This window comes from Chlamydomonas reinhardtii, chromosome 7 (genome assembly GCF_000002595.2).
Source record: "Chlamydomonas reinhardtii strain CC-503 cw92 mt+ chromosome 7, whole genome shotgun sequence".
NCBI classification, from domain to species: domain Eukaryota; kingdom Viridiplantae; phylum Chlorophyta; class Chlorophyceae; order Chlamydomonadales; family Chlamydomonadaceae; genus Chlamydomonas; species Chlamydomonas reinhardtii.
The window spans coordinates 389,275-415,474 of NC_057010.1; the positions used below are offsets into that span (position 1 = coordinate 389,275).

Below are 26,200 nucleotides of genomic sequence, written 5' to 3' on the forward strand. Positions count from 1 at the left end.
CCTGCAGACGATCCATACTCAGTGCTTCTAATAATGCCGCATGCATGCCCTCATGCATCACATGAATTAGCATCAGTTCATTCTTGACCCCTGCTGCTAACAGAACCCCTGCTGATTGGCGCGTAGCTTCTTGTACCCTCAGTCCCTCACGTCACATCCATACCGGTCAGGCGACTCAGGCCTTACAGACAGCATGTTTTGGGCGTGTCGCTCCGGAATTCAATAAACAGCCCCTCTTCCCGTGACCGGGGAACACTTGTCCTTTTGCCAGCACAAACCACAATGGTATTTTAAGCATCTTGCCCTGTGAATACAAGCGCCTCTGACCCTCACAAACACACTTCATCACCACGCATCACCTACCGCTGCGCGCTGCCAGCACCACCACCTCCACCGGCACCACCACCACCACCACCACCACCGCCAGGCCAACCGCTGCTGCCTCCTGTCATTGCCACGGCAAACCTGGACAGCAGCACAGCCGTGTCACGCCCACCAAGCAACAAATGGCCGCTGCTGCCCCTGCTACCATCATCGCCGCCAGCTGTGCTTGCTGCCGCCTCCCCAGCTTGTGCCACGGCCGCAGCCGGCTGTGAGCCCACCCAAGGGGGGCTGCCTGCCACACGGCTGTCTCTAACCGACACGCCGCCACCAGCAGCAGCCGCATCATCAGTGGCAGCCGCTGCAGCAGCCGTGTTCGACTTGCTGATGACTCCGGTCGCATTTGCTCCTGCCAGCACCCCGGTACCTGAGCCAACCTCCTCCTTCTGTGCCTGCTCCTTTCGCTCCCGCAGCTCCAGTCCCTCCCGCATCCACTCCTGCACCTGCTCCCGCATCTGCTCCTGCTCCTGCGTCCAACCCAGCCGTGCCGCCGCCCGACCCCAGGAGCAAGCCAGCCGGGCGTCATGGTTCATAAAGCGCCGCCATTCCCGCGCCAGCGCCTGCCCCTGCTGCACGTCCTGCCCCTGCCGCACGTCCTGCTGCTGCCGCTGGTGCTGCCAAACCGGCCAGTGCTGCGGCTGCTGTTGTGGGCGTTGTTGCGGATCCAGCTGCAGAGGGGTCCCATCGCCGCGTCCGGAGCGAGCCGTGAAGGATGTTGGCGGCTGCGGCTGCGGCTGCGGCTGCGGCTGCGGCTGCGGCTGCGGCTGCGGCTGCGGCTGCCGGGACACAGACACGGTTGGCATCGGCGGGTGTGCCGGCCAAGGCGGCGGCTGTGGTGACGCCACCTGCTCACCAGCCGCGGCAGCAGGCGTCACAGCAGCCGCACCTGCTGCTTCCCCCGCCGCACCTGCTGTCATGTTCTTGTCCTCCTGCAGTCCCCGCCTGCGTCTGAGCCCGCCGTGTGCCGCAGCCGCCGCATTTGACAGCTGCGTCAGCAGCTGCTGCCGGCGGCCCTCCACCCCCTGCGGTGCCTGCTGTCCAGTCGTACCCGCCACCGCGGCGCCACCTCCGCCGCCGCCTGCCCCACTGCGGCTAGCGGCGCCCTTGCGACCCGCACCTGCTGCTGCTGCCCTTGCCAGCAGCGACACCCCCATATCCAAATCCACATCCAGTTCGGGCACGCTGACCAGTACCCCTGCCACATGCATCTTCGCCACGTGCGCCGCATGCACCGCCGCCATGGTCGCCGCAAGCAGCTGCCGCCGGTACAGGCCCGCAGGGGCCGTGGCCGCCGCCGCGGCAGCGTAACCGGCGGCGCGCCGCCGGGCCGCCACCGCCTTGTCCGCCGCCGCCTTGGCAGTAGCATCCTGCTGGCTCTTGTTGCCGCCGGTGGCGGCGGCGGCGGTTGCGGCTGTAGCAGCGGCGGCGGCAGTAGCCTCGGCGGCCTCGGCTGCGGCAGCGGCGGCGTTGGCTGCTGCTGCCGAGTTGGAGGCGGGTGGGCTCTCCACAATGAGGAGCAGCGGCTTCTGGGACCTGAGGGGTAGGAGGAGGGGTAGGAGGAGGAGGGGCAGGGGGAGGAGGGGTAGGAGGAGGAGGGGCAGGGGGAGGAGGGACAGGGGGAGCATCAAGGGTGCGCGGGTGCACATGCCGCGGTCTTCTGGTTGTTGTGCCGCTTCGCCCAGCAGCTGCATTCTACCAACGCCCCTTCGGGATGACCCAACCACTCCACCCATCCATCCACCCACCCACTCCACCCACCCCAAGCCACCATCCCACCCCACCCCAACCGCAACCCGCCCGCCCACCTGAGCGCCTCCTGCAGGTGTGCGGCCACCCAGCCCTCCGCCCAGCGCAGGCGGCAGGCGGCGCCGCAGCCGGGCAGCCAGCGGTCCGGAGCCAGCCGCGCGGAGGACAGGTCCAGCTCACGCAGCATCTGAGGACCAGACCATTCGGAGGGACGGTCAGGGGTGCTGTGCCCCTACAAATAGGTGGTATTGCTCATGTTTCTTGGACGGCCCGTGTCTCAGGTACGGCTGTTGTCTCGTGTAGATTTCACACCATATGGATGCCACGACAGTGAAGAAAGGCCCCACCCACCACGTTGCGTAGGAAGTCGGTACCCTCGCACACCGCATCCCACGCCTCGCCACCGCCACCGCCGCCGCCGCCTGCGGTGAAGCTGCTACTGCTACTGCTGCTGGTGAGCTGGCGAAACCAGTCTTCAGGGCTGTAGCCGGCAGGCCAGTAGGACACGACTGACCGGGCCTCGGCGGGGATGACCCCGTCGGTGCTGCTGCTACTGCCCCCGCCAGCACCATCGCTGCTACTACTGCCGCTGCTACTGCCGCTGATGCCGGCAGCCTGCGCTGCCCCTTGTGGTGGCAGCACCTGCGTGGCCGTATGCTGCGGCCGAGCCTGCGCCTGCACCCGCGCCCGCGCATGATGCTGTAGCGGCTGTAGCGGCTGCAGCTGTAGCAGCGGCGGCGGCAATATGTCCCGGGGTGGGGGGTTGTACAGCGGGGCCAGGTGGGGCGAGTGGGCGCCTAGGAAGCCGTCCAGGCCGGCGAATATGAGGTGGTTGGGATCCATGGTGCGGAGGAAGTTGGCCATGTACGGCAGCCAGCCCTGAGGTGGGTGGGTGGGTGGGGTGGGGTGGGGGCGGCTCGGTGGGGGGGTGGGTTGGTTGGTGGGTTGGTTGGCTGGGGTCGCGCCGCGCCATTAGACCACATACATCTCTGCCCTCCGCCCCCTTCACCACATGCACACACACACACACACACACACACACACACATACACACACATACAAACACGCATGCACGCGGCCGCAGCGGCCCGACCTGCAGGTGGCGGCTGCCGGTGTTGCCCGGGTCGGTGGGTCGGTTGGCCAGGTCCCAGGCCAGTAGGGTGGGGTCGTGTCGCAGCTGCATGCCGGTCAGGGAGTTGACACGCGAGGACAGCGCCGTGAGGTAGTCGAAGAACCGGGCCTGAGGGAGGGGAGGGAGAGGGCAGGAGGGGGAAGGGGAACGGGGCGGAAGGGAGGGGGAGGGGGAGGCCTTCGGTGCTTGAGGAAGGAGATGGGGAGGCGAGGGAAGAGAGGAGCCACAGCACCACACATGGAAGCACCGCCGGGTTTAGGACCGCGATGTCGAGCAGGTTCACGCCTGGGTCGCAAATACACATACATACAAGGTACGCATGCAAACAAATGCACACGCACGCGTCCCGTTGGTCTTGCTTATCTGGGATTGGAATACACTACGCCCCCCCCCACATGCACACACACACACACACACACACATACACACGCCCCACCTTGTATGTGTCATTGGTGTAGAAGGCGGTGACGGTGTCGCTGGCGTTTACCCAGCGGATGTAGGCGTGCATGCCGCCCTGGGGGTGCGGCACCGCCGGGCCGCCGCTGCTACTGCCGCTGCTGCTACTGCCGCCGCTGCTGCTACTGCCGCCTGCGTCCGTGAGCACGGGTATGAGACGCAGGCCGTAGCGCCGCGCCGCCGCCACCACCCAGTCTAGACCGGAACTGTGTGCGGACAGGAAGGTAAGGTGCTTGTGGTTAGGGAGATGCACATGTGTGTGGTTGTGCACCCTCGCAGATTCCTGCCACTGCTTCCACTCGCCCGCGCCCCTTCCACAAAGCAACCACTTACAAGGGCTACGACTGAGGCGCTCACGAACGCACACGCACACACACGCACACGCACACACGCACACGCACTCACCGCATCACTGCCTCGTCCAGGACCCCCAGAGCCACCTGCAGGGGTGCCCGCAGGCCGCCGCCGCCGCCGCCGCCACCGCCACCACCACCACGGTCCCCCACCCACGGCGGCACGGCGGCGGCTCCGTCGTCAAAGGCGAAGAACCTGAGCGTGTTGAGACCCAGGCGGGCCGCCGTGGCCATCACGTGACGGGCCTGTGTTTGTGCGTGTGTGTGGTGGCGGGGGCCAGGGCAGGGCCGGGGGGAACAGGGGAGGGCATCAGCAGCTGGCAAGCCAGTGAGATGGGTGCGTCGGGGCGGCTCACCAGCGAGTCCTGGGGGAGGACATGCCGGCGTCAAGCAACAGCCACCAAGGCCATACCAGTACACCACCCCCAACACACCTCCAAACCCTCTTCAAATCCTCAACACTCGCACCGCCTGCAACTGCACCCACCAGCGGCCGCGTGTGGGGCTGGGCTGCCCACGCCATCAGCCTGGGCACGTCCAGCCCCGCCACCCGGAACGGCCGCCCGTCCGCCAGCGTCAGCCGCCCGTGCCGCGCGATCACGAACAGCGCGGCGTCGCCCGCCAGGCCGGCAGCGGGGTGCGGGTTGGCAGCGAGGCGGTTGGGCTCGGTGGACCTGGTGTGGCGCCAGCTGCCTGCGGGGTGCGGGGAGCAGCACGGGAGGTGGCTGAGTGTGGGATGGGGATGAGGGTGTGGCGCAGGGCGGGGTGAGGTGCTCGTGCGCACACAGTAGGCATGTTGCTTGCTCTCAGGCTTGACGAGATAGAAGGTGGCACACCACGACCAACACACGTAGCAATGGAGTCCACGGCGTAGTGACACCGTTGCAGTTTCCAATGTTGCTGCCGACCACAACCGGGCCGGCTGCTTACCAATGTCGATGAAGCGGGCGCTGCTGTTGAGATCGCACCGCCCAGCCAGGTAGTCAGCATCAGCAGCCGCCCTTGCCGCCGCCAGCGCCGCCGCCGAGTCAACCGTGCCATAACCCGCAGGCGCACTGGGGCCGCAGCAGCGCGCCTCGCCGCCGGGCGCGTCGGGCGGCGGCAGCCCCCTGCCACCGCTGTCATGCCGCGGGTGACCACCGCTGCCGCCGCTGCCGCCACTTCCGCTGCTGCTACTGCCATTCGCTGACAGCATCATCGAGCCTGATAGCCCGGTGGCCCCTGCAGTGGCAGCATCTGCGCCTGGCAACCCTCCGCCCCCACCTGCTACAGCCGCCGCCACAGCGGCAGCTATAGCCGGCGGGTCCAGGTCCACCCTAGCTGCCAGATATGCCAACCCCTGCGCCGCCTCCGAGGACGCCGCCGACTCCCGCGCCGCCGCCGACACCGCTGCCTCCAGCCCCGTCTGCGGCGCGCGCGTTGCAGCGGGCGGCGGCGCAGTCGGCTGCAGTGGCGGCAGCGGCAGTCTGCCGTCCCAGTCCGCGGCGCTGCCGGCGGCGCTCTCGCCGCCGGCTCCGGGGAACACCAGTGCGCCGCCGCCATCGCCGGCCAGTCCGGCACTGACCAGCGCCGCGGCTGCTGCCGCGTGCTTCATGGACAGGGACAGGGACGTCTCGGAGGCGGAAGCGGCCTTGGAAATGGCCGTAGAACTTGTGGTGGAGGGATGTGTGGAGCTGCTGGTTTGAAGCGGCGGCGCCGCCGTCGCCTGCGCTGGGGCTACAGCCAACACCGTAGGTAGGCCAACGCTGTCGGCTGCGCTGAAAGAGGAACCGTCAGCAGCGGTCTCGGCGACCCGGTCTCTGGAAAGAGTGACAGGCGGTGCTGCCGGAGCTGACGGGCCCGGCCGCCGCCACCAGCCCGCCGGCGTCATCGCATGCAGTAGCGAGCTCAGCACTGGCGCCTGCTGCAGCTGCTGCCACCAGCCGTCCGCGACTGCTCTGGTGCTGCTGCTGCCGCCACCGCTGCCGCTTTCACCTGTTTCGCTATCGGCCTGCTCGACAGACAGCCCGGTCGAAGAGGTTGACCGAGGTGGAAGCGAGTGCTGTGCGGTGGGCAGAGCGGGTGAGTGTGGTCGCGGCAGGGAGTGGCCAAGCGTCCCGCCGCCGCCTGACAGGGCCAGCCCGGGAGCTCTTGCCGGTGCTGCTGGTCCCTCTGTGCTGTTGGCCAAAGCGCTGCTGCCGCTACTGCCGCCGCCCCTGACAATCCGCCCGGCGCTGCTGCTCCTGGCAGTGCTACTGCCGCCGCCCCGCAGCGCGACACTGACGAGCAGTAGCATCATCACGCCCATCACCAGCAGCAGCGCCAAGACGTGGCTGTAGCTGCCGGCGCCACGGGCACCCCGGCCGCCCGGCCTGCTACTGCCGCTACTGCCCCCGCCGCCAGGCGTGGCAGTAGCAGCCCCGGCGGCCGGGCCTGCGGGCGCCAGCGACGACGCCACAGAGGCAGAGCTGCTACTGCTGCCGGTGAGGCGAGGAAACCAGCTGCTACTGCCGAAGGCAACGGCGCCACCGGAGCTACTGCCGGGGTGACAGTGGAATCGCTTGGGCGACGTCGCCGCAGCTGCGGCATCTGCCGCCGTCGGGCTGCCGGCGCCAGACTCCCCGCCACCCCGCCCGTGCGTCCGATGCCGGCGCTGCTGTTGTTGTTGCTGTAACGCTGCCCAAAGCGAGGCGAGCCATGCGTGCACGCCCGAGCCGCGGCCTGCTGCTACAGCCGCCGCTGCCGCCGCGGCTGCAGCTACTGCCGGCGCCTCGCCGCCACTGTCCGTGTCGCTGTCGCCTTGTCCTGGGGCGGGAGCCACGACAGCAAGGGACACGCCGCCGCCACCGCCGCCGTCCTCCACAGCTTCGCTGCCGCCGCCAGCGCGTCCCGCCGCCGCCACCGTCCGGCGCTGCAGTGCCCCCCTCCTTCCCCCGCCGCTGCCCCATGCTATGGCCGGCGTATCCGCGTCTCCTACAGCCGGTACGCTACCTGGCGGCACTGAGGCTGCATTAAGCGACGGTGGTGTGTGGTAGAAGGCTCCGGAGAAGTAGGCGATGGGCGTCGGCGCGGCGCCCGCGTCCGCTACTGCCGCCGCCGTTGCAGCCGGGACCCTGCCGCCGCCGGAGCTACTGCCAGCAGTTGCCGGCGGCCCCGACATCCCATCGCCCGCCAGTTCCCTACCGCTGCTACTGCCAGTGCCGCCAACGAGCCCGCCCCGCGCTCTGCTGCTGCCGCCACTGCCTCCGCCACCGCTGCTACTGCCCCCGACGCCTCCGCTGCTACTGCCCCTGGCGCGAGCCGGCGCCGCCGTTATGGTGGGCCGCGCCGCCGTGCCGCCGAAGAAGCTGTACAGCAGCGAGGGCGGCGAGGGGTCAGGCGTAGGCGCTGAAGCGGCGCTGCCGCCGCCGCCCCCGCCGCTGCCCCTGTAACCCCCAGGCCTGCTTACGCACGTGCTACTGCTGCTGCTGCCGCTGTAGCCATCGTGGCAATCAGGTGGCGGGGGAGGTGGGGGAGGCGGGGCCGGAGGCGGCGACAGCGGGGCCGCGGGCGGTTGACGCGGGCAGTGCGGCATCCCGCCATCCACCTCCCGAGCGCTGTGCAGCCCGGCGGCACCAACGCCTTCAGTGCTGCCTGCATTCCTAGTCGTGAGCAAAGCCCCGGCGTGGCCAGCCTGTGATCCTGCTGCTGCTCTTGCTGCTGATGCCGAGCCGCCTCCGGCAGTGGCAGCACCCCTGGCGCCCGCTGCCGCCGCGGCCGCAGCGAGCTCCCTCATGGCGCTGGAGCGCAGCTGCGCGGCAGCAGCAGGAGCCACACACTGGCACCTCTATCTTCTGTCGGGTGTGCACTAGGGCGAGTCGCGGCCGTAACAACCCTTGCAAGCGTTTGCCTACGCAGGTCGGGAGTGTGAGGCGCATAAACGTGGCTATGGGAGACATGCGTTTGCTCGATGCAATAGCGCCCGAGTGCGCGGGGACAGACGGGCAGGGCAGCAGCAGCAGCCCGCAGCAGCCGCTTGCGCCAGGTCCAGCGGATGGCGCCTCGGCCGTGGGTCGCCGCGGCAACACAAGCCCTTTTGCCCACCCCCGCCAAATGCCGGCACAGCTCCCCGAGTCTCCCAACACAGTGCAAGCCTTCTTCTGTAGCCCCTAGATACTGGCAGCTTCATGCGGGTTCCGTCCACCTTCCCCTGCGACCGTGTTTGACCCGGGGGGTTGGTCCGAGCCCTCGTACCCCCCCCCCCCCCCCCCAGTGCCCCCGCCCCGCCCCCGGAACTCACCGGCATTGAGCCGTTGTTACATTCTACTGGACTACGTACAGCTTCGTACGCCTCCTACTTTCCGCCCGTACATCAGCACAGGTGTATCATTGCTACAATGAAGCGCGTGCTAGGCGTCACCGCCTCTCTAAGGCGCGGCGCGTACCGCTGCCTAAACACATACTGTACCCATACACAGCCAATCCCCTGCAAGGCCTCTCCAAGCAGCACTCTGCACCCCACCTTCAGTCCTTCGTCTTGTTATCATGTAGTGCTCACACTCACGGCCACGGCCAGTCACCGCCGGTTTGCCTGCACACGTTCTGTTTCAAATGTAATGCTTCTGCTCGGTCATACGCCAGGTCGAAATGCACACAGGTCAAGTCATACATGTCAAGGGCCGTCCAAACCGCGGCAACGGCCGCTCCAGCTGTTGTCCCGGCCAACAGCCCGGTCCGCACACAACACACGGCCGCCGTACGAGTCCGCTAGCTCCGTCAGTTCCGTTAACTGCTCCCCACCCTTCCTTGAACCGCTTCGCCACCGCCCACTCCGGGCCATCCCCACCTCCTCCCACCAACCACCTCCCATCCACAGCCCGCTGCCCCCTCTTCATTCAGCGGTCACCTCCTCAGATGCGCACGAACTGCCGCTTGTCGCCCGCCTCGCGCCTGCCGTGCGGATTGGCCGCGCTGAACTTGTGCCCCGTGCTCAGCCCGCGCCGGTAGTCCGCCTTGCCGCCGGGGGCGCCCTTGGCCGCCTTGCGCGTGTGGCTGCTGTGCGACTCCAGCTGAAGGTTCACGCGCGGCGGCACCGAGAAGCCGAAGGAGCGGGCCATGGCTTGTAGGTCCAGGCGGTGCACGTTGAAGATCTCCTTCAGGCTGTGGCTGTTGTAGGCGAGCAGCGTGGAGCGGAAGGCGTCCTTGGCGGACTGGTGCAGGTAGTAGTTCTTCTCCACCAGCCGCTCCAGCTGCGACTGCACGTTGGCAAGCTTGGAGGTGGGGAAGTCGTACTCGTTCAGGGGCACCTGCGGGGGGGGGAGTGGGGGGTTGGGAGGGGGTGAGGAGCGGTTGGTGGATGTCGTGCTGATGAGGGTTGCACGATACCGGTGTTGAGGGAAGCGGGGATCCCCATTCCGCGTAACGCAGGGAGATATCAAGGCGCGCGTGTCCTGCCCTGCTCGGCCCCTACTCCCGCTCCCTCCCCCTCCTCCGCCTCCCCCTCCCTCCTCCTCCTCCTCCTCCTCCTCCTCCTCCTTCCCACCTTGGCGTCCTTGAGGTACTTGAGGAAGCCCAGCTCCTCGGGCAGCAGCAGCAGCAGCGCCCGCCCGCGACCCGCCTGCCCGCGCGCGGTTCGGCCCACGCGGTGGATGTACTCGCGCGGGTCGTCGGGCGGGTCGAACTGGATGATCCAGTCCACGGCCGGGATGTCCAGGCCGCGAGCCGCCACGTCCGTGCACAGCAGGATGCCCTTCTCGGCCTGAGAGAGGCCGGGGCAGATGGGACGGGGAAGAGTGGGGTTGGGAGTGAGGGGTTGGGATTGAGGGGATGGGAGTGAGGAGACGAGACGGTAAGGACGCCGGGCACAGGTCCGGTAAGTGGAGGTAAGAGCCCGGCACACCGTGCATGCGCGTGCAGCAGATGCCAGTGTGTGCTATGCCAGGCCATGCCATGCCTTCCCAGCCCCAAGCCCGCTTTCCTAAACCTCCACGCTCACCTGGCAGAACTCGAAGAATGTGGTTGTGCGCTTCTGTTGCTTCTGTTTGCCGTGGATGTCCTTGACGGGGATGTCGATGTAGTTGAGGAGCTCGGCGTGGAACTTGACGCTGTTGCAGCTGCTGAAGAAAACCATCACCTGGCGGGGGGGGGGGGGGCGTTCGCGGGGGGTGTTGCGTTGTTAGGTTTCGGTCGTTGGTAAGCAGGACGAGGTAGTGCGAAACTAGTGGAAAGGCTGCTTAGCTTACGTATGATATGGTGTTTGTGTGACACGCCTGATGCATCCACCTCCATAAGCTCCGCCTCCGCCTCCGCCGCCGCCCCCACCTCTTCCGCATGCTCTTGCCCCCACTGCCCCACCTTCCCTTCGCCGCTTCCCTTGTTCCCATCCTCACCTTCTTGTTGAGGTTCTTCTTGAGGAAGGTGAACAGCAACAGGAACTTCTTGTCGGCGGGCACCACGCAATAGCCCTGCTCCAGCCCCTCACGCGTGGCCACCGAGCGGCCGTCGTCCACGCCCACGTACAGCGGCTTGTGCTTGAAGGAGATGCGCGCCAGGTCCTCAACCTGCGGGGGCGGTGGATGATGAAGGAGGGTGGGGATGGGGTATTTAGGGGGGCACAGCGGGATGTGCAACTTTTGGAGTTGAAAGCGAGGAGCAGCAGTTGCAGCAAGGCACGGTAGGTTGGGGGCGGGGGGTAGCCAGTCATACAAACGGTTTTGTAATGAACGTGTGTCACGTCACGAAGTGAAAGCGCTCGAGCCTGTCTCTATCCCAGCACTGCGCACCTTGGTGGTCTGGGTGGCGCTGAACAACATGGTCTGGCGCTCCTTGGGCAGGATCTTGATGATCTGGGGGATGGGTAATGTGTGCGTGGCGGTTTGGGCGGCGGTAGCAAGACCGCGTCAGGTTTTCTTACCATTGGCCAACACGTGCCCCCCCTCACAGCCTTCCACCCCACTCGAAAACACTGCCCCATCCCCACCTGCCCTTCCGATGCCTGGTCCCACCCCCAGCCCCTCTTTGCCCCACCCCGCTTGCCCCCTCTGCCCCCCCCCACCCAACCACCCCCCCACCGCACCACACACACACACACACACACACACACACACACACACACACACACACACACACACACACACACACACACACAACACACACACACACACCTGGCGCATCTCCTCCTCGAACCCGATCTCCAGGATGCGGTCCGCCTCGTCAATGACCAGGCAGGCCAGGTTCCTTCCATGGCGGAGAGGGGGGGGAGAGAGAAGCAGGAGGGCAGCAGCGGGGAGGCAAAGTCGTCAGGTGCACGTGCGGCATTGCGCTTGCAAAGAAGCGCCCTCGCTCCGTGTCCCAACGCCGCCCGCACACCCGCCCGCCCTCCACCACACAGCGGCGCACACTAACACCTGCCCCCCCCCCCCACACACACACCGGCACCGCCAGACTCCCCCACCGCCCCTCACCTGTACACGAAGCCGCGCGTGTTCTGCAGGTGGTCTAGCAGGCGGCCGGGGGTGGACACCAGCAGGTTCACACCCTTGACCAGCTTCTCAGCCTCAGTGCGCCTGGGAGGAGGGGAAGGAGGAGGGAGGGAAAGAGAAGGAAGAGGAGGGAGGGAAAGAGGGGGCGGTGTAAGCAGGGGGTGCTGGGAGTACAAGGCGGGGTGGCGAGGTGTGAGCAGATGTACCGCAGTTTGTTTTGGCACTGGATCCGTCGTGCGTGCTCTGTGGGGGCACCCCACCACACGCCTCCGCTGACTGCCCACACAGGCGTCACCTGCGCACCCGGCTCCCCAAGCCGTCCCTCGCCGCGCCTGCCCTAACCCACCCCATGCACGCCCACGCCCACGCACACACCTGTTGGCTCCTCCCATCACAATGCCGTGCGTCTGCGTGTGGTGCTTGAGCAGGTCGCGAGCCACACCGTAGATCTGTGTGTGTGTGTGTGGGCGCGTGTGCATGTGCACATGGGCGGCAGGGGGGCACAAGAACGGTCAGTTGTGGCAATCGTGACGTGTCCCACCGTGCAGTTGCTCCACTCCCTGCCGCTTCAAACAACCGTCGCAGCATGTCCATGCGACCCCTACAACCCCCCTCCCCCTGCCGCCCCCCTCCCCCCTGCGCCCTCCCGGCGCCCCCCCCACCATCCCGCCGCTCCCTCCTCCCGCCGCACACCTGCAGCGCCAGCTCTCGCGTGGGGCTGATGACCACTGCGCCGGTGCCGTTGCGCGGCATGAACTTGGCGCGGTACAGCAGCTCGGCGCAGGGGATCAGGAAGGCAAGCGTCTTGCCCGAGCCTGCGAAGCGGTAAGGAAGGGGCGTGAGGCGAGACGGGTTGCGTGAGGACAGCGAATGGAGGGTTGGTGCGGAGTGGATGTGGACGGAGGGGAGGTGCAGGAGGAGGTGGAGGGGGAGGTGGAGGGGAGGCAACGCTGACACCGCGACCACTGCCAACCGACCCCACGCCCCGACCCTTCCACACACCCCGGCACCGCCGGCTCAGCATTCCTCGGCCGAGCACCCCCGCCCCCACGCAGTACCCCCCACCACCACCACCACCCCCGCCCACCCCTGCCCCCACCCCGCACCGGTGCGCGCGGCGCCCAGCACGTCGCGGCCTGTGAGCAGCGCCGGAATGGTGCGCGCCTGCACCTCCGTCATGTGGCTGAAGCCCATCTCGTCGATGGCCTGTTGGGGGAGGCAGCAACAGGAAGCAGTGGGGTTGAAGCAGTCAGTCAGTGCTCAGTCAGCGCAAACAGACAGTGGCCGGCCCGGCTCTGACCACCTTCATCCTTTCATGCCCTCGTGCCCTCAACTCGCCTGCCTTCAATGCCTGTGTACCCTGGTGGCCAGCCCTCAGCTCCTTCCCCTCCAAGCCAACGTCACCAAAACCCTAACCTACCTTCGCCCCCTCCATTTCGCCCCCCCCCGACTTCACTTCGTGAACTTAATGCATGTAACCCCCCATCCGCCCCTCCATCCATCCCCGCCCCCCCCCTCTCATCCCCACCCCCCTAACCCCCCCCCTCCCCAGCTCCTCCCCAGCTCCGCCCCACCTTCTTGGTGTTGGCCGTCAGCTCCAGGCTGGTGAACTCCGAGGCCGACATGATGCCCGCCACACTGGCCACGTGCCGCTCCACCTCGATGCCGCCGCGAGCCATGCGCACATTGTCCTTGTCGTCCCGGGCCTGAGGAACACGGTTGGGAGGGTGGGGGGCAGTGGTGTGGGCAGTGGTGTGGGCAGTGGTGAGGAGTGGTGGGCAGTGGTGGGCAGTGGTGGGCAGTGGGGGAGTTGATGGGTGTGGGATGCAGGCGTGTGAGTGCTGGTGGACGGAAGGGGGGGCGTGCCGGTGAGTCATGCGGTCAGAGAACTTTGAAGACTGCCCTCAGCCGTGCACCGCCGTGTTTGATGGCGGGACGATCGGGTTGTGTTTGTTCTCTCATCAACCCGCGTGGGCATTTCAACGGCACTAGGCGTACACATGCAAACTCACACGCCCACACAATGCCAGCACACCACGTGTTTGTAGGTGTACGTCGCGAGTGCTCGGCAGACACGCGACCGCCTCCACAGCGCGCGCGCACTCAAGCATACACACACACACACACACACACACACATACACACACACATACACACACATGCCCGTGTCCTCAACACACGCGCCAGCGCGCCCCTAATCAGCGGTCAGAGAACTTTGAAAAAGTGCCCTCAGTCGCACACCGCCATGATTGGCGGGGCAATCGGGTGTGTATGTTCTCTCATCACCCCGCTCTTGCCCGCAGCCTCAACGGGGCCGTGCCAGTCGGTATTTCCAACCGCCATTGGCACCCCCAGCTGATGCACACAGGCACGTCCTTTCACAATCCTCGCATCCCTCGAACGTTCAGACATCACGCGCAAGCCACAAGCAGCGGTCAGAGAACTTTGAAGACTGCCCTCAGCCGTACACCGCCTCCAGGGCGGGACGATCGGGTGTGTATGAATTCTCTCATCACCCCGCGCTTGCTGCTTCTTCCACCATTGCCGCCGCCACGACGCCTCCTGCCCAGCCAGCAAATTCGCAGCACAGCCCCCTGCCTCCACCGCCTATCTCTCCTCGTCCTTGCCATCAGGGCCTGGGCCCGCCCTGAGCGACCCCAGCCGCACTTTCCGCCCCATCGGCACGCCGGCCCCATCCGTCCCTCGCGGCTCCAACTGCGCTTATGATGCTGCACCGCCGGGCGCCAACACATGAGCCCGCCCCTTCCCTGATGCCCCACTTTCCCCGCCCCGCCATCCGCCGGTCCTGCGCACAACCCCGCTGACTCCCTGCCCCTCCAGCCCAATTATCCGCGCCCCCCCCCAAACCAGTCGCGCGACTTGCACTCACCTTGCGCCTGGCCGCCGCTTTCGCGTCCGCCGCCTCCTCGTCCTCCTCCTCCTCCTCCGCCTCCTCCTCGCCGTCTATCGCCACGTCGCTGTCCTCCTCGCCCTCGCCCTCCTCCTCCTCGTCCTCCTCCCCTTCCCCGCCATCCTCCTCCTCCTCCTCCTCGCCCTCGCCGTCATCCTCCTCGTCGTCATCCTCGTCGTCGTCGCCGTCCGGCCCGCCGCCCATCAGCATGGCGTCAAAGTCCTCGCTGTTGAATCCCTCGGCGTCCTCATCCTCGTCCTCCTCATCCTCGTCCTCGTCCTCAGGGGCCGGCTTGGCGGGCCGCTTCTGCTGCTTCGACGGCCGGCCCGCGTCGGCCTTGGCCTTCTGTGGGGTCGCGAGGGGAACGTGCAAGGGATCAGGTATGGAGGTTGGCGTAAGCACAGGAAGAGCTTGCGTACATGGAACCAGGGACGTGTAGAGGGGCCGGGAAGCAGAGGCGCAGCTGGTGACGCGCCGTGTGGCTGGGGCAGGGGCCTCAGATGCGGGCACGGTATGCCCCCGAGCGCATCGTCTCTTTGTCTTCAGCGCTTGCCGCGGCCCCGTAAACCCAACCCAGTGCTGCGGTGCTCGCTTCAACTGCTTGCCTTGGCGAGAGGCGGCGCCGCCTGCTTTGCTGCTGCGGCGGGCTTGCCCTTGCTGCTAGGCGCGGCGGAGGGAGTGCCCTTGACGACGGCGACGGGCTTAGCGCCCTTGCCGTTCGCCGCTACCTGCTTGGCGGGTGTCGCCTTCACGGCGGCGCCTGCAAATTGACGGCCAAGTCGCAGTGAGCAAGGATGCAAGCGGAAGCTGCCCTCGGACGGCCATGCAAACGGAAAACCTGGATGGAAAGCCGGAGAGTACCTTCGGCGCCGGCTCAAGGTTTTATGATGAAAAATGATACAAACCGTTGCACACAGGCAGTTTAATGGTCGCCGGTAGCCACCACAGTCGCCGCCCAACAGTCCCCGGCCGCTCACCTCCGCCGGCGCCGGCGTCCTCTCCATCGTCACGCCCGGCCTTGCTGCGGCTTCGCTTCCGCTTGCGTTTATGGTCGTCCTTGTCCATGTCCACACCCAAGACCAGCGACGAAGCTTGCTTTCTCTAGAAAGGGTTTGTTTAGAAGCCGCAACACGCTTACAAGACAAGTCGAAGCAGTACGCTAAGTCACTAAGCAGCTTATCGTATCAACGCAAGTTTACGCAAAGCTCGCTGGGAATCGTTGCCGTCGGCTGCATGGGCCGCCCCCTATTCTGTTCCACAAGTGTGTAACGGCCCATTGTAATAGATTCAAACATCATACGACAAATAACAGTAGACATTGCCAGACCTTTCCGCCTATCCAACCTGAATTCTGAACCCGAGACTGCACACTGCGCTGCCTCAGTCCGCGAGGATGCCTTAGAAAGTCATATTCATGTCTCACAGAGCAGCCTAGCGGTCGCCGGGAGGTGCAGCTGCGGAGCGGAGGCGACGGTGGCGGGGTGTCCCCGGCGGGAGAAGCGGCTGCGCGGAGCGGGGCCCCCCTGCGCGCTGCCCCACGGTCCTGGCAAAGCTCTAGGGCACCACCTGCTCAGAGATCATCCTCATCTCAATCTGTGGGACTTGTCCCGGCTCTTGCGAACTAGCTAAGGAACAGGCAGGGGGTTAGGCAGGAGCAGTAGCCACCAGCCGGAGCACCATGGCGGCGGCAAAGGAGAAGCAGCTCGAGGAGCAGCTGCTGCAGCTGCTGCGGCAGCACCCACAGGTGAGACAGGCTGGCAGGCTGGTAGTCACGGTCAGGGCAGGCGGTCAGGCAGGAGGACTGGGTGTCGGGGCGGCCTTGGGAGTGTGTGTACAGGTGCTGGCAGGCGGGCGGGCGCGGGAGGGCGAGCTGGAGAGGGCGCATGCAGGCGGGTAGTGTGTGTGACAGGGGGCGCGCGGGTGCTAGCGGGCGGTTGGGCGGGCGGCGTCACTGGGCTCCTGGGTCACTGGGTGGAGCATGGGGTTATGTGCCCGAGCCCAACGAATACCGTATGTGCGGAAGGGCAGGCTGGTCTATGCACGCCATACCTTCCTGAGGAGTGGCTGTCGGGCTGTTGCGGGCGCTTATATGCCCGAGCCTGACGAAGTCGGCGGCCGGCGGGGGCATGCAGCGCAGCGCCCCCGTCATTATGAGATGATGGGGCCCTCGGCTGACAGGGGCGACAGGGGTGATGCCCGTGGTACGTTAAGCTTGTGGAAAACGGCGGTGCGGTGTGTGCTGCAGCTCACCCACACCCGCTGCCCTAACCACCCCTTAACCGACAGACAAACTCAGCTCTCCACAGCTCACCCCAACACCCAAACCTCTCCAACTATACTTCTGTACTCACACACGCTCATATGGTCTGGCCGCAGCATCGCCCTGGTGCTTTCCGGTCGGTCCCTAGTGACGCACACGCGCGCGCACGCACACACACACACACACACACACACACACACACACACACACACACACACATACACACGGCCGTGCGTGTATGTTTCCTTGTGATTTCTAACACGCACGCACACGGCCCTGCGTGTATCTTTCCTTGTGATCTTTAAGACACACACACACACACACGTGTTTCTGCATCGCGTTCACTGTCTTTGTGCTTTGATGTCCTTGTGCTTTTCTAAACACACACACACACACACACACACACACACACACCGTCGCTTTGCTGCATCGCATACACTGTCTTGTCGCAACGTTTTCCTTGTGCTCTTTAACACACACACACACACACACACACACACGCGCATCCCGCAGGGCATGACGGACGACGCGCTGGAGTCGGCGCTGCCGGCAGTGCCGCTGCAGGAGCGCGTGCACGCGGTCAACAGCCTGCTGGCGGCGTCGCGGCTGCAGGTGGGGTGGGGCAGGCAGGGGGGAGGGCAGGAGGGTGGGGCAGGGGGAGCGGCGGAGGGCAGCAGGTGAGGGTATCCCAATCCCTCGTCAGCCAGGGGCCAGCAGAGGTTGCCCGGGTGCGGTAGGGAGCGGTAGTAGGGCCGTCGGGTTGGTAGGGTGCGGTGGGTTTGCGATAGACATGGATGCGGAATTGGCCTGCTGGCGGGGGTGGGTGCGGCGGCGCGCTTGAAAAGGCACTCTGCCTCTTGTTATTGCCTTTGTTCATCTGTTACTTGATGCCCGCGTCTTGCCCGCTTCTGTTCCCTCCGCAGCTGTTGAAAACAAGCAATGGAAAGCTGGTGTACAAAGAGGTCGCGGTGGAGGAGGCTGCCAAGTGAGTGTATGTGTGATGGCGTCAGATGGGCCCAACAGCGATGTAGGCGCGGGCGAGGGCCGGAGAAGGAAGGGTAGCGGGGCTGCAAGGTCGGTGGGAGGGCCCACGTACGGGGCTGAGGCGCAGCAGCGGACTGTGGCAGCGAGCGGCAGCGCGCGACAGAGAAGCGTTGGACCAACACAAGTTACCTGTGTGGTACCGATGTGCAACACTCCAGTCATTATTGCGACGACACTAACACACTCGCTCGGCGTGCCGCCTGACCTCCTGACGTCATCTTCCCTGTGTGTGTGGGCGCCAGGTTCAAGGGGTTGTCCCCCGAGGAGCTGCTCATCTACCAGTGCATCAAGACGGCCGGCAACACGGGTGCGTGTGGGTGTGGGTGCGCGTGTGGGCGCGCACCGCGGCAAACACTGCAGTCGACTGCGCGAGTGTGGGGGCCCGGTGTGGGCCCCTGCTGCGGTCCAAGGCGGTGGTGCGCTATTCTTGTTTTCAGCCCTCATCCCCCAACACACACCGCACTCTCATACACACACTCCCCGCGCCTCACATTCTCTCCACTCCTGCCTTGCAGGCGTGTGGACCAAGGACATGCGCATACGCACCAACCTGGCGCAGCCGCAGATCACCAAGATACTCAAGGTGGGGGTGCCGGCAAGCCGGGGCACGCTTGTGTATGTGTCTGTCTGTGTCTATGTGTGGAACGAAAGCACAAGGCAGAGGTCCGACACGTGGGCAATGCACCAAATAAGCTGTTCCCGCTAACCCTTGGCGCCATTGCCCGACTCCACTGCCACATCCGCCGTCACCTTTCCCGCCCCTGCCACCCGGCCCCTGCCGCGCCCCCGCCTGCGCCGCTGCCACCGCGCCGCCAGGTTCTGGAGGGCCGCAAGCTGGTCAAGGCCGTGAAGAACGTCAACAGCCCCAGCCGCAAGGTGTACATGCTGGCGGAGCTGGAGCCCAGTAGGGAGCTCACGGGGGGAGCCTGGTGCGTAGCTGGGAGAGGGGGAGAAGGGTACGGGGGGGGGTAGCCATCCATGGGATGGTGTGTATCAAATATGAAGTGAAGTGCCGACGTCCAGAGGTACAGCGGGGGGGGGGGGTTACATAACAGCCCAAACTAAAGGGGGGAAAGGCACTGGGGAAGGGTGTAGGTTTCCAACACTGTCCTAGCGCACTTACAATGCTTGCTGTATGGTATCTGATCTTCCACCAGCCCTGCTTGCCAGCACCCGCACCCGTTGCAAGTACTCACGCCGCTAGGCACACTTAAGTTCCCACGCACCACCACCACCACCACACACCCCAAGCCCGCTCCCACTACCACCTCTATATCATACTGCCCACAGGTACACTGAGAACCAGTTTGACAGTGAGTTCATAAACGTGCTGCGCGAGGCCTGCTTCTCCTACATCAGCCGCCAGGGCGACGTCAGCCTGTCCGCCGTCGCCGCGTTCATACGGGCCAAGGGCTTCAGCAAGGTGTGCGAGGAGGCGGCGAGGGAGCGTTGATAGCCGTTCGTGGAGAACGGGGATAGCCGTTTGCAGATTGACTAAATCGCCAGTCGGAGAAAGGCCAGGCAGGGTTGTGTGCGCGGGGGGCAGGGGCAGGGCGGGGGCAGGGTACTGCAGGGCTGGCATGCCACGTCTGGTACCGGGCGTGCACCCCAAGCCGCCGCGCCTGTACCTCACCAGGCCCCCGCCATCCCCCTTCCACTCCCCAGTCCTGTCCGCTGCCACCGCCCCTGGAGCCTACCCTGTGCTCTGCATCCAACTGCTGCTGCCTAGCCGTTTCGGCTGATGTGACATCCTCCTCGCGCCCTATCTTCAAACCCCCAGCCCCCACCCGCGACACGGCTCCACAGAACAGTCACCCCCGTGATGTTCCCACACTCCTGTCTTGCATGGACGGGGTCCCCACCCCACACCTGCTGTCTACCTCGCTACCCTTCTCTGTACCAATCCTTGCAACCCCCCCTGAGCCCCCCTAGCTCCCCCTTACCACACTTACCCCCCACCCCCACCCCCACGCCACTGGCCTCCTCGCTCTTTTGCATTGGGTTCGGTTTAGTTTGGGCTGTATCTACAACCCCACTCCAACCCCCTGCCCCCCTGAATCCCGGCCCCCAGGTGGAGCTGCGCACCGAGGACATCCAGACCATTGTGATGACGCTGGTGTACGACGGCCGCGTGGACGAGGTGGAGCCGGAGGGGGAGGACGACAACGACGACCACTACAGGTGAGGGTTGGCGGCAGGGTGGGCAGGGGGGAGTGGAGGAGGCCACCGGGTGAGGCGAGGTGGTGCGGGGCGGGGCACGGGGCGGTGTGGGGTGGTGTGGCGTGAGTGCGGGATGGGTGGGGAATGGGTTTGGGCTGCGCACGCGTGTTGCTGTCTACTCGACCAACACAGACACCACACGCAAACAAACACTCAACTTGCAAATTGCAAGCCTTAATTCAAAAGGTTACTCCATGTTCCCCATGTTCCTCTTGTAGGCCAGCTGTGTTGCCTGTGCCGGACTCTACGCCGCTGACGGACGTGCCGTGCGGCGTGTGCCCCGTGGCGGGCCAGTGCCACGACGGCGGTGTCATCTCGCCAAAGACGTGCGTCTACTACGACAAGTGGCTGGAGTTCTGAGGATGGGGAGATAGTTTCGCGCCGAGGAAGGAGTTGAAAGAAGGCAGCCCACTAGCGCGCGCTGTATCAGGGGTTGGGAGGAGGAGGTTTGCTCAGGACGGCTGAGTGTGCGGGATGGCAATTGGCGTCAAGTACCTTCAGATTTCCCGGAAACTCGGAATGCAGAGTTTGAAGCGGTACATGGGGTCGGTGGATGATAATGACGAAGAAGGAAAAGACGCATTACTAGCGTATGTAGACCTCAGCTCCTATGAAAGACATTTTGGGACTGACCATGAGCCGCGTGAAGCGGAAGCGCAGCGAGGATTCGCTCGTGCAGGACAAGCCGGCTGACCTGCTTATTGTTACTGAGGATACTGATGCACCGCTCGGAGTTCACATCGCAGTCCTTGGCCTGTTCAGCCGAGTCGTCGATGACTTGCCTCGCGCCAGCAGCGGCAAGACCACCTGGGACCTCTCCAAGCTGGTGCTGGAGGGCCAGAGCAGCCCGGTGTCCTCGGCCGTGGTGCGGCAATGGCTGGACCTGGTCTACTCGCGGGTGGACGCTGGTCGGCAGCCCCCAAAGTTCCCCAGCCTGTCGGAGCCCGCGCGGTCGCTGCTGCTGTTCGCGGACGCTGTGGGCACTAGCCGGGTTGTGATGGATGGCTTCATGGATGCGTTGGTGGCGCAGCCAAGCCTGGCGCTGTGCGTGGTGTTGAACGGCGGTGGCGGTGGTGGCGAGGGAGGGGCAGCTGGCGGGGGCGGAGCTGGTGCGGCACCGCAGCCGCTGCAGCTGGAGCTGGCGCTGCGCGGCAAGCTGTACTTCTACTTTGGATCTGGCAGCCTAAGTGCCCTGGACGTTCCGACTTCGGGCAAGTTATATGCAAAAGAGGATGTCTTGTGGCACATGCACGGACGTGATCACAGGGTTTTGCAACATGTGTAATAATTGTGCTTTCAGCGCAATTGCCGGCCGTCTTATCACCGGTCTTGCAGTGACCAGACATGCGGCATGCCCCATTGTCCTCATCCAGGCACAGTACACACGGTCGTCTCCGGCGGGCCCCTGGCGCCGCACAAGACCGCCTTCCCCGGCGCCGTGGCGGCCGCGCTGGAGGGCTGGCTGTACCTTGCGGGGCGGTTGGGACTGGTGGCGCTGGTGCGGCTGCTGCTCGACTTCTACAAGGCGCAGCTGGTGCCCACAAACGTGTCCCTCCTATCTGGTGCAGTCGCAAAGGTGTATAGCCGGCGCGTGCTGGAGTGCATGCCGCACGAGCTGCTGGTGGAGGGCTTTGTGAGCAGCTGCCTGAACGACCCCCACACCGTGCAAGCCGAGGTCGACAGTGGGAGCAAGCTCAGCATCACACTGACGGCTCCGGAGGCGGCGTCGGCCTTGGGGCACAAGCCCAGCATGGTTGAGAGCGCGACGGTGACAAGGTCCAATCTGCTGGTCAATAAAACCGGTGCTACGTTGCTTATGCGGTTGTCGGTGGGGGGCTTGGATATTGCGGAGCAGCGGCGGGTGCTCAAGGAGGTGCTGCAGCGGTTGGAGGAGGAGGAGGAGCAGGAGGCAGAGGCGCCGGCATGAGCGAGTGGATGGGCGAGTGAGTTGTGACTGAGGGGCGAATGTGCGAGGAGAGGCGAGGTGACGTCGGACAGGTGGGGAATGCACATGCAGGGACCATCCAGGTCAACACGACGCGGGTGAAGATGGGGGAGTGCCGCTGTGGTGCGCGTATGCCGCTGGAGCTAAGCAGGAGCGAGTGCGGGAGCGAGTGCACGGTGATGCTGATGCTTTTGATCCGATGCGCACAATACCGTATTGTAGACTGCGAAGTTCTGGCTGTTTACTGTCCTGGGCGTGCATAGCAGGCGTGCATAGCTGCGGCAATCGGCCCCTGGGAGTGTGTTGATATAGGGGATGACGAGAAGCAAACCCAATCTGTGCTGGGCTTCTGTGTAGGGTGCTGCCGGCAAAGTGCGTGTGCTACACGTTTTACCGATGAAGGCCTTTGATAGAGCATGTTGCTATCATCAATTAAGGCAGACGCTCATTGGATCTTGCCAGTTACATCAGGGCAGCGTTGCCGGTGTAATGCCGTTCACGGGGACCTCACATGCACAAATGATGAAAGCCCTTCTTCCTTACTGTGCACAGATTTCCTTCCATCCTAATCAGCACGCAGAAGTCTTCACTTACAGGCGACAGTATTGAAACACATTCTCCGTGTGCACAGTGTCGTCCCGTGCCTTTCTCGTTATCGTACACCCATGCCGTACTACGGTACTACGGCAGCAATGTCCCAGTGATGCCACCCGACTGCCGTGCGATGCCGTCCGCCACACGACGTCACACCGTACGTGAAATGAAGCCACCGCCGCCGCCACCGGCGACCATGAAGAACGTCGCCGCGCGCACACACCCCTCCTCATGAGTGTCCGTGTCAGGCGCATCCCGATGCGTCTCACTTGCAAGGACCAGCAGCGATTTCCCCCGCCGCGCCCAGCCCTCCCGCCGACTCAGGCGCCCATCGCGCCTGCTCGTCCGGCACCACACCGCCAGCGCACCTGTCCTTATCACAGCGCCCGGATGACACTCCCTAACATAACAGCAGCCCCACTGCCACGTCGGAGCTACCATCGCTCCAATCGCAGCCAGACTGCTTCCGGCCCTGGCTGCGCATTTAGAAGAAGCCGCCCTGGGTGCTCCAGAACTTGAAGTGCAGCTCGCGCTTCGCCTCGCTCAGCTCCTCGCCGTCCTCGCTGCTGGGCGCCTGCTCCGGGGCGGCGGGTCCGCCGCCGTCTCCGCCCTCGTCGTCGTCGGGGCCGTGCGGCGGCTTGTCCTTCTGGTCGAAGTAGTAGGTGATGTCGGGGCCGTCGTAGTTCTCCTCGTCCATCACCTGGGGGGTGCGGCAGCGGGGTCCAGACATATTGTGGCGAGGAAGCGGTGAGAGGGGAGGAGGGGTCTGGGCGGTCAGGGGGGAGGTGGCGACGTAGGCGAGCACGGTAGGTAGGAGCAGCAACCGCTACAGCTTTGCTCGCTCTTTCCAGTCCGCCCGGCCCGTCTGTGTACCCCACGCAAAAGCTGTCTTCAGACGCCCCTGCAACCCCCCTGGTGCCCGCCGGTCAGCCAGCCAGCCCCGCCGCCCTGCCGCTCCCCAGCCCCACATCCTGCCAGTTCAGCCGCCCGCCCTGACACCACATCCTCACCACGTGTCGCTGTGCAATCGGCTGTCCCTCTCCCACTCACATCCCGCCCTCTCGCCCTCTGCGCCTCCTGGCCTCCCCGCCCTCTCCCCGCCTCCACCCTACTCCAGTGAGACCCTGCCCCGCCGCCCCCACCTCGAAGCGCGCGGAGAAGATGGGCGCGGTGTCGTAGATCAGCATGGCCAGCTCCTCCTCCTTGCTCTCAGGCTTGTGGCTGCGCACGACAAGAAGAGCAGGATTATAACCAGGATCAGGGTCTGGGGCAGGGGCAGGGGCAGGTAGGGTCAGAGACCAGGACTCTAGGGGGCTTCCACACACCCGTACCAGGCTGCTGGCCGCAATCCCGGCTCCGCAGTGCGCCGCCCGTGCACACCGGCCGGACACGCTGATACCCAGTACCCAGTACCGCGATTGACGACCACCCCGCCTGTCTGGCGCAACCGCTCCATCCAGAAGTGCCGTGTGGTGCCCCTGTGCCCTCCGCTCCTGCCCCAATCCCACGCCTATCCTCCCCATGCCCTGCTCCGGTCCACGCCCCAAACCCCCACATCCCGTCCTCGGCCCGACCCTTGCCCCACCCGCCTACCAGCCGTTCGGCCCTCCCCAAACGTCCCCTCCGTTCAGGCCGCTTCCCCCAAACATCGACACCGCTGACCCTTCCACCTCCCACTCCCCTCCCACTCCCCTCCGCCCCTCTCCCCCCCGCGCCCGCACCTGCTCATGCGCGCCGCCTCCAGGAACACGTTGGCCAGGTGCTGGCTGACGCGGATGGCGTCCAGGCTGTGCGGCACCTCCTCCATGCCGAACTCGTAGGGCGGCTTCTCGGGGTGCCACTGAGTGCCTGGTGTGGGGAGCGGGGCGGGGAGGGGAGGGAGGGAGGTATGGTGGGAGGTGGCCATGGCCTTTGTGGTCGCCTATTCGTGGCCGGTGCGCCGGTAGCTTAACTTGCGGTTGGCCCTGCGATTCCCTCCATTCCTGTACCCTGTTTCTGCTACCCTCAAACGCTTCTTCCCTCTGTTCATTTCTGCCACTCCCCTCCATCTGCCCGCCCCTTGACTTCTTCACTCAGCATGCTTGCAACTCCCCCACCCCCCACCCCCACCCCTAACCAGCGCGACTGTTTCCTTACAGGATCGGTTCGACGTTAACTCCCAACCCCTCCCCCCACCCCTCCCTGTGCACCCACCGAAGAAGGGGTACTTGATTCCCTCCATGGTGGAGATGTACTCTGTGCCGTTGCGGTCCAGCGTGGTGGACAGCGGCTTGTACCACTGGGCCAGGATGGGGTACTTCTGGTAGAAGCTGGGGGGGAGGGGGAGAGCGGAGAGGAGGAAGGGAGGGGGGAGAGGGTCGCCACCGTGTGTGTGTGTATGTGTATGCGCGTGTGCGTGTCGCGGGGCGTGCGGAGTCAGTGTGCGCTGGCGGGTGAAGGTGCACAGGGATGGCTGTGTGGCGCTGGGTGCCTTGCTGCTGACGCCTCCAGAGCGGGAGGGCCTTGGACCCGCCTCGGGGGCCGCCGCGGGGCAGTCCGGCCTTGGCACGAAGGTGCACCCACATGGCCACATGGACTCGGGTGGGCGCATGCGGACAGATGCAGGCGGATGCGCTCCTCACTCCACTCGCCGCTGCGTGGTTGCGCCATGGCCACGCCGCCGTGCAAACACACATACACACACGCATTGCCGCGCACGTGCTGCCGGTCTGTCGTACACACTCACTTGGGCGGGATGCCGTACATGTGGTTCTCCAGCGCGATGTTGAACTTGGGGTCCGCCAGCTTGTCGTGCAGGTCAGGCTGTGTGGGGGGTGGGCGTTCATGTGGAGAACGGAGTGGTGGGGTGGGGGGTCACCTTCATGAGAAGGGGAGGGAGGGGGGGGAGGGGAACGAAAGCAGCGGGAGGCGGGTTGCGTCCAGGCCACACGGTGGGCGTGCAGCCACGGCGTGCACCCGATGCTCTTACCCCTCCATGCGCCGCGCGCCTCTACCACACTGAATCTCCATCATCTGCATCCCCCTCCCACCACTCGTATTTCATCCCAGCCCTACTAGCCTACCCGTCGCCCACCAATCCCACCCCGCCCTTTCCCTCCCCACCCTCACGCACTTTGGCTTTCACTACGGGCTTGGTCCTTGTATCCCCAACCCCCACCTTCCGTTGGGCTCGGGCATACAACCCCCCTCCTCCCCGGTTTTCCTGCCAGCGCTTGCAACAATGCAACACCCTGCCTTCGCCCATGCCTCCCTCACTGTACACTAGCCTCGCTCGCTCCTCCCTCTTCACCCCTCCCCCTCCCTCCCCCTCCCTCCCCCTCTCCAAAGCCCTGCCCCCCATGTTTCCTTTGGGCTCGGGCACACAAACACCCGCCCTCCTCCCCCCCCAACTAACGCCTCTGCCTGTGCTCCACTCGTTTGACTTGGTATGGTTTAGTTTGGGCTGGTATCTACAACCCCCTCCCCTTCCCCCCCCCCCACACACCGCCTCCACACACGCACGCACGCACGCACGCACGCACGCACGCACACACACACACACACACACACACACACACACACACACACACACACACACACACGTGCGCCCTGCTCACCGCCAGGCCGCCGAACAGCCTGCTGTCCGCCGCCTGCGGCGTCCAGATGAGTGTGGCGGGGTGCGCCACGCTGTCCGTGTCCACCAGGAGGTCGTTGCGGCTGATGTTGGAGGCCAGGATGGC

The 26,200-nt window shown here is 65.4% G+C and overlaps 5 protein-coding genes across 6 annotated transcripts in view; 2 read left to right on the forward strand and 3 right to left on the reverse strand.

Annotated features, from left to right (window-relative positions):
* Positions 1-7,962, reverse strand: part of CHLRE_07g314866v5 (uncharacterized protein) — an 8,466-nt gene extending 504 nt beyond the window's left edge. Inside the window, exons 1-9 of the mRNA XM_043063864.1 lie at positions 7,039-7,962; positions 4,999-6,852; positions 4,556-4,761; positions 4,121-4,314; positions 3,696-3,921; positions 3,221-3,367; positions 2,479-3,006; positions 2,187-2,314; positions 1-1,914 (exon numbers count right to left, since the gene is read on the reverse strand). The exon at positions 1-1,914 is cut by the window's left edge and continues 504 nt beyond it. Coding sequence (XP_042922432.1) covers positions 360-1,914; positions 2,187-2,314; positions 2,479-3,006; positions 3,221-3,367; positions 3,696-3,921; positions 4,121-4,314; positions 4,556-4,761; positions 4,999-6,852; positions 7,039-7,822 — 5,622 coding nt within the window. The 5' untranslated portion in view covers positions 7,823-7,962 and the 3' untranslated portion in view covers positions 1-359. The remainder of the gene's footprint in view (positions 1,915-2,186; positions 2,315-2,478; positions 3,007-3,220; positions 3,368-3,695; positions 3,922-4,120; positions 4,315-4,555; positions 4,762-4,998; positions 6,853-7,038) is intronic.
* Positions 7,963-8,330: 368 nt separating this feature from the next.
* On the reverse strand, positions 8,331-15,582 carry CHLRE_07g314900v5 (uncharacterized protein). Its single transcript, XM_043063865.1, has 14 exons — positions 15,396-15,582; positions 15,024-15,178; positions 14,398-14,763; positions 13,082-13,213; positions 12,614-12,713; positions 12,201-12,322; positions 11,883-11,956; positions 11,490-11,591; positions 11,190-11,262; positions 10,809-10,871; positions 10,416-10,586; positions 10,022-10,159; positions 9,569-9,784; positions 8,331-9,332 (listed from the first exon to the last, which is right to left on the reverse strand). The coding sequence occupies exons 1-14, from the start codon at positions 15,481-15,483 to the stop codon at positions 8,937-8,939; spliced, it is 2,196 nt and encodes a 731-aa protein (XP_042922433.1). The 5' UTR covers positions 15,484-15,582; the 3' UTR covers positions 8,331-8,936.
* Positions 15,583-15,702: 120 nt separating this feature from the next.
* On the forward strand, positions 15,703-20,663 carry CHLRE_07g314950v5 (uncharacterized protein). The gene is made up of 9 exons (XM_001700739.2): positions 15,703-16,162; positions 17,192-17,290; positions 17,602-17,663; positions 17,965-18,029; positions 18,238-18,305; positions 18,539-18,651; positions 19,013-19,145; positions 19,794-19,903; positions 20,161-20,663. The coding sequence occupies exons 1-9, from the start codon at positions 16,097-16,099 to the stop codon at positions 20,300-20,302; spliced, it is 858 nt and encodes a 285-aa protein (XP_001700791.1). The 5' UTR covers positions 15,703-16,096; the 3' UTR covers positions 20,303-20,663.
* Positions 20,664-20,722: 59 nt separating this feature from the next.
* On the forward strand, positions 20,723-22,324 carry CHLRE_07g315000v5 (uncharacterized protein). The gene is made up of 2 exons (XM_043063866.1): positions 20,723-21,153; positions 21,316-22,324. The coding sequence occupies exons 1-2, from the start codon at positions 20,940-20,942 to the stop codon at positions 21,867-21,869; spliced, it is 768 nt and encodes a 255-aa protein (XP_042922434.1). The 5' UTR covers positions 20,723-20,939; the 3' UTR covers positions 21,870-22,324.
* Positions 22,325-22,337: 13 nt separating this feature from the next.
* Positions 22,338-26,200, reverse strand: part of CHLRE_07g315050v5 (uncharacterized protein) — a 5,405-nt gene continuing 1,542 nt past the window's right edge. Inside the window, exons 5-10 of one of the 2 annotated variants that reach the window (XM_043063868.1) lie at positions 26,078-26,177; positions 25,207-25,283; positions 24,675-24,790; positions 24,203-24,329; positions 23,624-23,702; positions 22,338-23,181 (exon numbers count right to left, since the gene is read on the reverse strand). In XM_043063868.1, the coding sequence (XP_042922436.1) occupies positions 22,966-23,181; positions 23,624-23,702; positions 24,203-24,329; positions 24,675-24,790; positions 25,207-25,283; positions 26,078-26,177 (715 nt within the window). In that variant the 3' untranslated portion in view covers positions 22,338-22,965. Of the gene's footprint in view, positions 23,182-23,623; positions 23,703-24,202; positions 24,330-24,674; positions 24,791-25,206; positions 25,284-26,077 lie in introns of both variants that reach the window. The other variant, XM_043063867.1, reaches the window with a different exon arrangement.